The sequence below is a fragment of the Silurus aristotelis genome (genome assembly GCF_946808225.1).
Source record: "Silurus aristotelis genome assembly, chromosome: 3".
NCBI classification, from domain to species: Eukaryota; Metazoa; Chordata; class Actinopteri; order Siluriformes; family Siluridae; genus Silurus; species Silurus aristotelis.
Window position 1 is genome coordinate 3,408,551 of NC_139576.1, and position 12,021 is coordinate 3,420,571.

The following is a 12,021-nucleotide window of genomic DNA, read 5'->3' on the forward strand; positions in this document are numbered from 1 at the left end:
CTCATAACACTAACTAGCAAATGATCCAACTGACACCTGTACCTGCACCATCCCTCATTCTCAAATCCCTAATCGACCACTTTTACAACCGAAACCACTACCTGTACAATCCGTCATTCTTAAACCCTACCTGACAACCGAAACCCGTACTTGTACCATTTTTCTTTTTTAAAACCTTAATCAACAACCAAAACCAGTACCTGTACCATTTATCTTTCTCAAAACCCTAATTGAGAAATGATACAACTGAAACCCCTACCTGTACCGTCTTTCTCAAAACCCTAATTGAGAAATGATACAACTGAAACCCCTACCTGTACCGTCTTTCTCAAAACCCTAATTGATCAATGATACAACACAAAGTCCTACCTGTACCATCCGTCATTCTCAAAACCCTTACTGGCAACCAAAACCCTTACCTGTAACATCTTTCTTAAAACCCTAATCGATAAGTGATAAAACCCAAAGTCCTACCTGTACCATCAGTCACTTTAAAACCCTAATCAACTACGAAACCCGTACCTGTACCATTTGTCTTTCTTAAAACCTTAATCGACCAAAGATACAACCAAAACCACTACCTGTACTATTTGTCTTTTTCAAAACCCTAATCAACAACTGAAGCCTGTACCTGTACCATCAATGTCAAAACGCCAATCAATGCATTGTCATAACCGAAATCCTTTCTTGTGAAATTGTTATTGCGCAGACCACAAATGACAGAAACGAGGACCCTTCCTGTGTCATCTGTATTTGTTGAAAACTAAATGGATACATTATCACAACCCAAACCCTTTCTTGTACCGTCTGTTATTTTTGAAACACCAGTGGATTTGTTGTTCTAACTAAAATCCCTTCCTGTCATTGTCTGGACCATAAAAAACACAAGAAAATGGATCCCCTTCCTAAACCATCTGTAATTGTCGACTCCCAAATGGTCACTTTTCTTTGTCACATTTCTTTCTTACATACATTGTCTTAACCAAAACCCCTTCCTGTTCCATCTGTCATTGTTGAAGCCACAATGGATTCATTTCAGTAGCTGAAAAGCATCCTGGTTCTCTTTGTCATTGTCGACACCCCGTTCGACTTTATTGACACTGTACCGCTAAACCCTTCTCAGAACATGGTCATAGCTGAAAGCAAGTTGATGGTTTAAATGACATTAAAAATGGAGCGTAGTTTGCAATTTTTAATGTGACCTTTACATCAAAACCCACTCAAAAAGATGAAACAACAGTAAACCGGTGGTCAGAATTGGTGGCCCTGCAGAATTGTTGTTGGACACCTCCATTAATAGCTCTTTCTTTTGGATCCTAGTCCACTTCTTCACTGTCTGTCACTGCAGATCTCTTTCAGTCTTCCAACCTTTGAATTTTTTATCCTGTCAGCACACCTACTAGTAGGGGTCGGAAAACTAATCAGTTCTCTCTAGTATTTGCCATCAGTACGCAAAAAAGTTCCCCCTTATGCAGAAAACAAAAGAAGGTTTGTGAAGTTTGACATAACAATATGTCTAATATGTGCCAGAAGTTTTCTCTGTGTAGAGTTCCTTATTCTGAGATTTGACTTAACACTAATTTTTCGCATCCGTGTTAACTAGCGTCCAGCCTTTGAAAGAATGAAAATCGTTTAGACAACCAGCGTTATAAATGGTACTAAGGTACTAAGCATTTGAATAAACACCAATTAGCCATAACATTGACACCAGGTGACGTATAACGTCGATTATATTATTACCATGCCACCTGAACATCTGGTTCCTCTCAGGGTTTCTTGCTCATGCCATCTCAGGGAGTTATTTTCTTTCCACAGTAGCCACTGTCTTGCTCATTAGGGGCAAAATTACAATGATAAGAAAAATATTTATATAATAATATTATATTATATAAAAATAACATACGTGGTGGTATTACAAAGTTTCGAGACTAGTTTTGTAACATGCCAACTGATGGCAGCAAAAGACTGCACGCACAGTCACAAGGAGCACCGACTTTCATCAGTCAGTGTGACAAAAACATCTTCCTGTACACTGGGAGCTGTTCAAGTGATGCTATTCTGACCATGTTCGTTACCACGTCTGCTATTCTGACCACGTGTGCTCTCTGTCACCGAGCTCTCTGAGCTGAGTTTCTCATCGGAAACATGATCTCTCTTCTGCACAAATCCTACTCACCAGATTTGGCTCCTGCAGACTTTGCCCTCTTCCTGAAGATGAAGATCCAGTGCAAAGGTCGCCATTTTGACACTCATTGCTGCGATCCAGTGCAAATTGCAGAAGGTGCTTGACACCCTCTGAAAAGAAGACTTCTAGGACACATTCCAGAAGTGGCATGAACGCTGGGACGCAACCTATTGCACAAACAAGTCAGTTTTGAACGCTTCATCTCACAAATTGCAGGACATAAACGATCTGCTGCTAAATTCTTGGTGCCAGATACCACAGCACAAAGTGCCACCCAGATTAGGATGTTTCCCTCTCTATTCCAGTTCCTCTCATGGTTTCTTCAAGTAGTCTCAGGGAGTTTTTTCTTGCCACAGTTTAGGGATAAACGTACAATTATAAGGAACAAACTTATAGGCACTAAACTTCTTTTATGCAGCTTTATAATCACTTTATCTCTGTGAAGCTACTTTGAACCAATGTCCATTGTTCTGTGGGGTCTTCTTCTTTAATACCCCCTACTAGCCAGGGCAGTATATTGTTGATTCTCTTGAACATCTTCAAGAGACACCACCTGTCGCTAATCGCGTTAGGGTATTAGGCTCATGCAGAACTTCGGCCCATATATGTCTTTCATTGTACTCTTCACACTAGCGGGTGACAATTCGCTCGTGATGTTTGCAGCTTGCGTGTCGTCAACCCACGAAAATGTGGAAACCATTCGGCAACTTGCGCATGAGGATCGTCGGAGAACAATCCACACGATCTCACTTCCGCAAGCACAATATTTGCAGACTCAGCCCTTTTTTCAAAGAGGAAGATGCAGCTCGCCATTGGCCAAATTGGAACGATCGAGGATCGCAGAAGGTTCTTGATAGGCTTTAAAAAAAAGACTTCTAGGACACTTTCCAGAAGTAGCAGGAACACTGGAAACATAGATAAATTAAGTACTTTCTTCTAAACAGAGCGAGTCTCGAAACTTTTGGTTACCACCTCTTAAGTTAAATTTACGTGTTCATGCTAGCTTTTTAAGCAGTCAAGATTAGCAAAAGATCTTCTATGTTGTCACTTGCTAGTGCAAAAAGAGTGTCAATGCGATCAGGGTTTATTCAACCAGAGTGTGCAATACACACTCACTTACACTTATACACACTTCAACTCTCTTCCTCTACGCGATTTCACCTGACCAACCGGTTCGCCATTTTACGAGCTAATCACAACGATCTTCTCGTAGCATTGCATCCTCCATTTTAACTTTTAACTCGAGCTTTACAGAACAACACAATGAGTTTTCTGGTTCATTAACCAAATAGGGTTCATCTTACACTTTTCCTAACACATAAAAACTAACAAATTTGTGTTTTTTTTGTTTTTCGGATTTTAAATCTCCATGTGATTCTCCAACATGTAGCCACATTTATATTCGAAACCTTTTCCTTTTGAAAAATAATCAAATGCTCGAGTGTTAAAGTCTAGCGTTGAGATTTTTTTCCCCCTCACGTGTATGCATATGTATGAATATATGAATATTCATCTCTGCCAGGTGATTTATTGTGCTCGTTTTCTTTTCAGCAAAGGGCAGGCAACGCAGAGAAGTTTGACTATGTGAGTATGTAATTAATGACACTATGACAAATATGATCAATAATATTATATTGTCAATATCCCTGTCATATCCATACCCATCCCTTTCTGTCTTATTCTACTGCCTGTTGTTTAATTTTTATCTTATACTATTCACACATTTTATATCTATTTAAAATTCTTTCCTTGTGAAATATTTTATACTTATTTTTCACTTTATAGTTTACACTTTTAGAATATCTTATATTCTTCTATTGTTTTACTTTTTTCTATTCTATTTCTATTAACATGCACATTCTTTAGTACTGGACAAAAGCATTTCACTACATGTATGAATGTGTATGTGACAAATAAAATTCAATTCGGTTTGATTTGAGTATGAAGAGAATTGAATCCAGGTGAAGTGTGAGTTTATTCCCAGTGTCTGATTTGTACTTTTGTGGTGTTTTATTTTTTCCCTGTATAAAGATAATGAACTTCCTGAAAAAGATGTCGGGCAACGAGTATGTGGGTTTCAGCAATGCCACGTAAGTTACATGATGAATCTCAAACCTTGGTGCAATTTGGCAGCTGGTAAAGCAGGTCCAACACGGCTGCAGTCGGACTTCTGATCTGCTGAATCAGATGTTTAGCTAATCAAGTTTCGACATGATATTCCTAGTATCAAATTATGTTTTTATTGTAAAACTGAGCCTATTTTTGGCAACACATTCAGACTGATCCATGTCAAGAGCTTTAAGATAATGTTCACGCATCCAACATCATGGCACTTTAACCGGTGCAAGCTGGTTGGAGCGTCGCTGCTGGGATTTTCACACAAACAGAGTGGTGTGAAACACAAAAAACATCCTGTGGGTGGAAACAGCAAGGGAGAATAAGAAGACTATTCTGAGCAAATAATCACACTTTGCAACCCTGCTGAGCAGAAAAGCATCCCGTGAAAGGGATTTTGAGACTATGGGTTGCAAAATTGCCAGGAATTTTAAAAACTGGAAACTTTCCATGGGAAATAACGGGAATAAACCGGGAATTTACAAAATTGCAGATTGCAACTTAAATGTAGTTGGGAAAAAAAACAATAGTTCAGGATAATTTCGGTTAAAACAACCAGATTTAATGCAATTACAGTTCTGTAATACAGAATTGAAAATTTTTTTTATTTCTACCCTGCACATTCATCAATCACATGCACACTTATTGCAGGGCCGCTGAGGCCACGCCCCCCCCTGCATGCACTGTGCATCTCTCCGTAACCTCATACACATCATTTCTCGAATCCTGAACACAAAATAATCTCCGAAAACGTCCATCTTGGCGAATAGTCATAATACATATGACATAAATTTATGTTTAAAACTTCCATGTGCTGTGTGTAAGCTCTTGTGCAACAAAATTGAAACAAAGTCAACACACAATCTGTATTCGTTTGCATGCATGTCAGATTATGACCAAACATAATGTTTATATTTATGTTTGTACAGTCAAATAGTCTTTTCATCCATATCTTGTTTCCCCAGGACCCAAGGGGAAACATCAGACAACCTAAATTAACCAAAGGAACACAGAACTACACAGGACTCTACACTAACAACACAAAGTGTAGTGCAAAAAGACTCAAACAGCAGACAGTAGAAACAGTGACACTGTAGCACCAATCAGTACGGTACAGAAGGTCGAACACTTTTTGGATTGTTCGTATAAAAAGAATAAAATTCTGTACACATTTGGTATTATATTTTATATATGATACAGTTTCCAAATCAGTTTAGATACATACATTTTCAAATTAATTTGCATTAATCCACCTCTGGCTTTGATGTTCTTTGCAGGCTGAAATGTTTTTCTGCTCTCCACACTTGTAATGTACTTACACGAGTCATTATATACTTCATGGTAGCTCAAACCAAAGCAAGTGTTAAGTGTTAAGGGCCTCGCTCAAGGGCCCATGAGTTGCATCTTGGCGATACTAAGGCTTGAACCCCACCCTTCCAATCAATAAGCCAGAACCTTATTCACTGAGCGACCACCTCCCACTAAGACTTTTCCACCTACAAGGGATGTTTTTTGTCTTTGGGCACCACCCCTGTGTTAAACCAAGAGAAGTTCTCAACAGGAGCCGAGCAGCTTCTGAAAAACTCAACCCATTTATTAGCACTCAAAATGCCTGAGTGATCTTTTAACATAATTAGACTTGAGCTCTTCTTCTTTGTATCTGCATGTCTATCTTATTATGATTTGTTTTTTTGGTGTTGTGCTGCTGCTGCTGCTGCTGCTGCATGATTGGCTGATTAGATAACTGCATGAATCAACAGGTTTTTCCAGTCAAAACATTTTCTCCTTGTTCTTGGATCAGATAGAAAAAAAAAGAAAGAGCGTCTGAAAGGGAAACTCGAAGGATGATTGAGTTTTCGTTGTTAAATCGCTGACAGTTCTCTTTCCGTACCAGATTCCAGTCTGAGCGTGAATCAGGCGATCGGAATTTCGCCATCGGCTACTACCTGAAGGAGAAGAAGGTAAGTCTGGCACACAAACGGGAGTTTTACCTGTATTTATACTTCGAATCGGGTTACTCGCAAGAGCAAGCATATTGTATGAGCGATCACATTCAGGATACACAAGCTCCGCCCTTTTTCATGCACCTTAAGCCTAATGTCCAATTTCAATACCTTAATGCACACTTAACTCCGCCCACTACCCCGATTAAACGATTTAATATTATTATTAACACTTAACAATACAAAAACAAATGGCGATTTAAGATTTATGTATATTTAAATCATAAATATGCATTAATCATATTTAAATCGTCTCCCTCTGATCTCGTGTGTGCGCAGTGTTTTCCTGAAGGCACGGATATGACCTCCATCCTGGACCTTTACTTCCAGGTGAGATCAGCAGAAGCTTTACACACCCACACACACGTGTGTGTATATATAAACACAAGCAAGCACACACACACACATACATACACACATACACATACACACACACACACACACACACACACACACACACACACACACACACACACCCACTATATAGTGAGACCAATCCAACTACCCACCATATAGTGAGACCATGTGTTTCGGAAGCACATGGTGGTATACAGGCTGTGGAAACATGATCACAGGTCAGAGGTGTGTGCGTGTGTGCGTGTGTGCGTGTGTGCGTGTGTGCGTGTGTGCGTGCGTGCGTGTGTGCGTGCGTGCGTGCGTGCGTGCGTGCGTGCGTGCGTGCGTGCGTGTGTGTGTGTGTGTGAGACTCTCGTGGCTTTGTGAGAATGCGTAACCAGATCCACCAGTCACACACTCATGCGGGATGCCACCAGGTTCCGGATTTAGACACAGTGTTTATAAACATTTTTCAAGTCACACACTACAGTGTGTCCATTTCAGTGATTTTTTTTATATATGTGTGTGTGTGTGTGTGTGTGTGTGTGTGTGTGTGTGTGTGTGTGTGTGTGTGTGTGTGTGTGCGCATATGCGCATAGCTGTGCTCCATCGAGGTGACGTGCGAGAGCGCCAGCGTCATGGCCGCTACCCTGGCCAACGGCGGCTTCTGTCCAATCACGGGCGAGCGCGTTCTGAGTCCCGAGGCCGTGAGGAACACGCTGAGCCTCATGCACTCCTGCGGCATGTACGACTTCTCCGGGCAGTTCGCCTTCCACGTGAGCGTTACGCGTTACACCACAGCGCTGTCCAATCCTGCATTCTGATCGTTCTGATTAGGAGATCGAGGTGCAGGGTTACATTAATACTCCCCTTCTAATATTAATGTGTGTGTGTGTGTGTGTGTGTGTGTGTTTCAGGTGGGTTTGCCGGCTAAGTCAGGCGTGGCAGGTGGTATCCTCCTGGTGGTGCCCAACGTGATGGGGATCATGTGCTGGTCCCCTCCACTGGACAAACTGGGAAACAGTGTTCGGGGCATTCAGTTCTGCACGGTACACACACCCACACACACACACACACACACACACCCACCCACACACATTGTTATAATTATTATACTTTTATTTACAACTTGGCATCCAGTTAGTCCAGTAAATACTTTTATTTGCATGAACAACAGTGTGTGCCGATACACTTAAGTGTGTGTGTGTGTGTGTGTGTGTGTGTGTGTGTGTGTGTGTGTGTGTGTGTGTGTGTGTGATTAGACTCATAAGGACACTTTTCTAACCTGGTTTTATCTCCATGCCGGCATTTTACCCAATAAGCAACTCAAATTTGTTGTTAGACAACAAATTTGCCTAAGACAAACATGTGAAGTTTAAAAAATTTATGAATAATGAAACACAAAATCACAGTCAGCTTTTGTTTGTTTGTTCCGTTTAATCCGTTTATTGAGACTATCTGTTTTGTGAGGACGAAAGTAATGGCGCCCTTTAAAGGGTCAAAGGGGGCTTTTTACTTGTCACTTCCTTTTTTGCATAAACGTATTAGCGTCCTGGGGTCAAAGCACAGGGTCGGCCATGATACAGCACCCCTGGAGAACACAGGGTCAAGGACCTTGCTCGAGGGCCAAAGAAAGGTAATACTGGGGCTTAAACCACTAATCTTTAGTAACCCAGGGCCTTAACCACTAAGCTACCACTTACAGGAGGAGTTCCAGGAGGAAGTGATGAGCTACAGTGGCTGAGCCGCGTTATTGGGAGATTAAAACAAATTGTTATAGTTTTGTGGGCGTGGCTAAGTGTAAATTGTGTAGTAATAGTCAAGTATGACCACTGTGTATGAACGTACGCATGTACCCACTTTGAATCACTACCTATCTCTGTCGCTCATAGCTGGACCTGTCTGTACGTGTCGTTTTTCACACGTCCTTCCTCACGTTTCTCCCTGTGCAGAATAAAAGGCGTAAATCGTGTAGTAATGGTCGTTTTTGGCCGGTGTGTATATCAGCATTAAAAAAATCAGATTTTTTTTTCGTTTGGAAACGTCGTCACTCATACGTGGCGTTTCTCTCTTTGCAGGATCTGGTGTCCTTGTTTAACTTCCACAACTACGACAACCTGCGGCACTTTGCGAAGAAGCTGGACCCCCGGCGCGAGGGCGGTGAGCAGCGGGTGAGTGCGTGCTTTCGTTTGCCTGCCCACTTATCCGTGCCTGCATGCCCCATCAACAAGATACACAACGTCCTGTACGTGTGAGCACCACCACGTCACCGCAAACCGCCTCCGCAGCCGCCGATCTAATGCCGGTCTAGAGCACTGACGCAGCCAAAAACTCCTCCTCTAACACACACACACACACACACACACACACACACACTTCTGCTGCTATGCTGAACACTTGCTAAGACCTGTTTGCTAACACTACAGCTCATGGTACGGAGGGCGCGGTTGTGAGGAGCAAGTCTGTTTCTGACTCGCTAACATTTGTCTTTCTGCGTTATTTTAACCTCGAACCGTTACGCCGAATCGCGTACGATATTTGAAACCGAAAAAAATAAGTTTTCATTTGTTTTCCTCGTACATTAGCACAGTACTGTTTTGGGGAAATAGTAAAAGACAGGATGGTGTGATGGAGCGGAGTTACTTTTACTTCCCCAGCGTGTTTTATTGCTCTTTTCTAGCAGATATTACACAAAATTCTATCATTACAATCTATATTCATTTAAAATGTGATCTCGTTATAGTTACAGTTGTGGAACGTCTGTGAAGCGTGAAAAAGGTGGACACTAGGACCGTGAGACTCTGGCTTTGTTCATGACTAAGTCGAAGGTCGGGCAATGTTTGAGCGTTGGTCGGCTTTAGTTTTTCCGGTGTGTTCCGCATCGTCAGCTCTACTCAAAAGTCGTCAGCTGGCTCGGCCAATCGGCAGCAAGAAAGTGAACTCCGATTGGCTATTCAGCTTAGCCAGAAAAATACCAAACAACGATGAAGTAAAAAGGGAAAGCACAGACACTTCTTGTTATGTTTGCCACTTGTCTTGTCATCTGATTTGTCCATTTGGTGTGGCTTTCCCTCCGTTTTTTTTCCCTTTCTTTCAGACCAAAGGCTGACGATGGCAGAGCTTTTTGCAACTAAGCAGACATGATTGAAAAAAGCGACATAAATTCATTAATAATGATAGAGGTGTAAACGCTGCTCGCTTTGTACATTCACAGTTTTTTTCTTTGTCGGGTTCTTTGTTCAGATGCCAAACGCATACTACACACTACCGCCACCTGCTGGTATAAGGGAGTTCTGTTCTAAGGCAAGTGCAGAACGCTAGTTGGCCATCAGATGTAGTCTGTAGTCCCCCCCCACCCCAAACAACTTATAGAACGGCCCTCCGAACAACCCTAGAGAAATATTTTGAAAATTATTATTTTAAATGTTTTACTCACATTATATTTTTATTTGATGATAAAGATTGACATTTAAACTAATAATGTCCTAAGTTATTAAGAGAGGTCGAGGCACCGATAGTTGCTGGAACGATCGGCCAAAATCCATACCGACAGTTTTTCCGGTTTCCTCTCTGCTGTCATTACGATAGCGGCCTCTAGAGGTGAATCACTGATTGCACGTGCTTGTTTTTAACACGCAAGACTTAATTCGCTATATTATATTTATTATTTATAATTCTTTAAGTATATAATTATATTTATTAATGAAGGTATTTATATATTTATTATATTAAATTTTTTAAATTGAATCCAGTATCCATTTCGGTTGATTAATTGGTTATCGGCAAGTACGATCCAACCTCGCTATCGGTATCGGTAAAATCCACTATCGGACGATGTCTAGTTATTAACATAGCCTAATTATTTGTTAGATTTACCCACCAACCATATGCATAAGTAAGGAAATTTATTTCGATTTCAATAACAATAAATATAAAAAATCTAATAATGCTCTTTTAATTGACTATATATCTTTCCAAAACAAATTCTCGTTTGTCTGTACGGTGCAGAACAGAATAATAAACGTATGAAGCATTAGGAGGAAAAATAAATACATTAAAAATCATAATAAAATCTCCACAATAACACTGGTTGCCACTCTGTCACGTGTCATTTTCTGCTACAGACCGACACGTGCCCCATTGAAGAAAGGAAAAACGATGTGGTCCCAAAATAGTTTAGGGACCCCTGGTCTAGAGCTCTTTATCACGATTGGTGGTAGAACAAGGGGGCGTGGCCAGACGCTAACAAACAGCACATTGTGCTTTTTAATCTTTAAAAAAAAAAAAAAAAAAAAAACGAAATTTCAAGATGCAGATTCCCGTCGCTGTGTAACTTTTTTTCGAGCGATGCTTTCTTGCCGGACACATAAAGACGCGGTGAAACTAACAGCTTGGATAATTCTTTACTAACTTTATGGCAAAGGAGGGCATTAAAGGCAATATACACTCTATCACACACACATTTACTCACATATTTATCAGCATCACACAGACATGGAATTGTGGGAAAGCAAACTAACGTGTTCTCCGTGTCACTCAACACAGCAGCTCACCTTTGGGCCGATGGATTACGAGAGTCTTCAGCAGGAACTGGCTCTCAAAGATTCGCTGTGGAAAAAGATCACGCCCACCGAGTGCCACGAAGACACTTCCACCACCGTGATCTATCGGATGGATCACATCGGCGAGCACAACTAATCACGCCGGGAGTAAAGCTTTGCCCCGTCGCGCTATTTATTTCTCTCTCTTCCTTTACTTTTACTGTGTCTTAGCTTTTTTTTCCAAAAAGTGTTAGCACGATACCAAAGAGACGGGTTCTGAACCCAGGCACCAGCGTTAGAAGAGCGAGGCGTGGTCAGGGGAAGAGGAATGTTGAGTCAGAGAGGTTACGGTCCTGATCTGCTGCTCAGCTCACACTCTCTGCTTTCTCATTTTTACTGTTAATCTCGAACTTAAAACACACATATATACACACAGATATATATACACACAGATATATATACACACAGATATATATACACACAGATATATATACACACAGATATATATATATATATATATATATATATATATATATATATATATATATATATATATATATATATATATATATATATATATAAAATATAGATATAGATTAGGTGATGTCATGGAGGTCACTCAGAGAGATTTCTTTTCGTTCTTGAATCGCCCCCAGGCTCAGTTTCCAAACCAAACATGTTTTGCTTATTCATTTATTAGATCTTAATAAAAAAAAAAAAAAAAAATTTTTGAAGTAGTATTTAAAACTTTATATTAAGGTGAGATAATGACCTTCACAACTCCTCATACCCCCTCATACCCTTTGTTCATGTGTTCTCATGCTCCTTCAGACTATTTTCC

General features: G+C 40.7%; 1 protein-coding gene and 1 long non-coding RNA gene across 9 annotated transcripts in view; one reads left to right on the top strand and one right to left on the bottom strand.

Annotated features, from left to right (window-relative positions):
* Positions 1–12,021, top strand: part of glsb (glutaminase b) — a 43,679-nt gene that overhangs the window by 17,615 nt on the left and 14,043 nt on the right. For 4 of the 8 annotated variants that reach the window (XR_014532659.1, XR_014532660.1, XM_083536276.1 and 1 more), the window contains exons 8-14: positions 3,737–3,769; positions 4,217–4,275; positions 6,195–6,261; positions 6,583–6,633; positions 7,239–7,415; positions 7,557–7,688; positions 8,718–8,810. Coding sequence is in view for 6 of the 8 variants with exons in the window: in XM_083536276.1 (XP_083392402.1) it covers positions 3,737–3,769; positions 4,217–4,275; positions 6,195–6,261; positions 6,583–6,633; positions 7,239–7,415; positions 7,557–7,688; positions 8,718–8,810 (612 nt within the window). In the remaining 2 variants the exon portion in view is untranslated. Of the gene's footprint in view, positions 1–3,736; positions 3,770–4,216; positions 4,276–6,194; positions 6,262–6,582; positions 6,634–7,238; positions 7,416–7,556; positions 7,689–8,717; positions 8,885–11,184; positions 11,637–12,021 lie in introns of those variants that run through there. The other 4 variants (XM_083536278.1, XM_083536279.1, XM_083536280.1 and 1 more) reach the window with 4 other exon arrangements.
* Positions 11,429–11,708, bottom strand: LOC310723393. Its single transcript, XR_014532668.1, has 2 exons — positions 11,647–11,708; positions 11,429–11,584 (listed from the first exon to the last, which is right to left on the bottom strand). It is a non-coding gene; the product is annotated as an uncharacterized lncRNA (long non-coding RNA).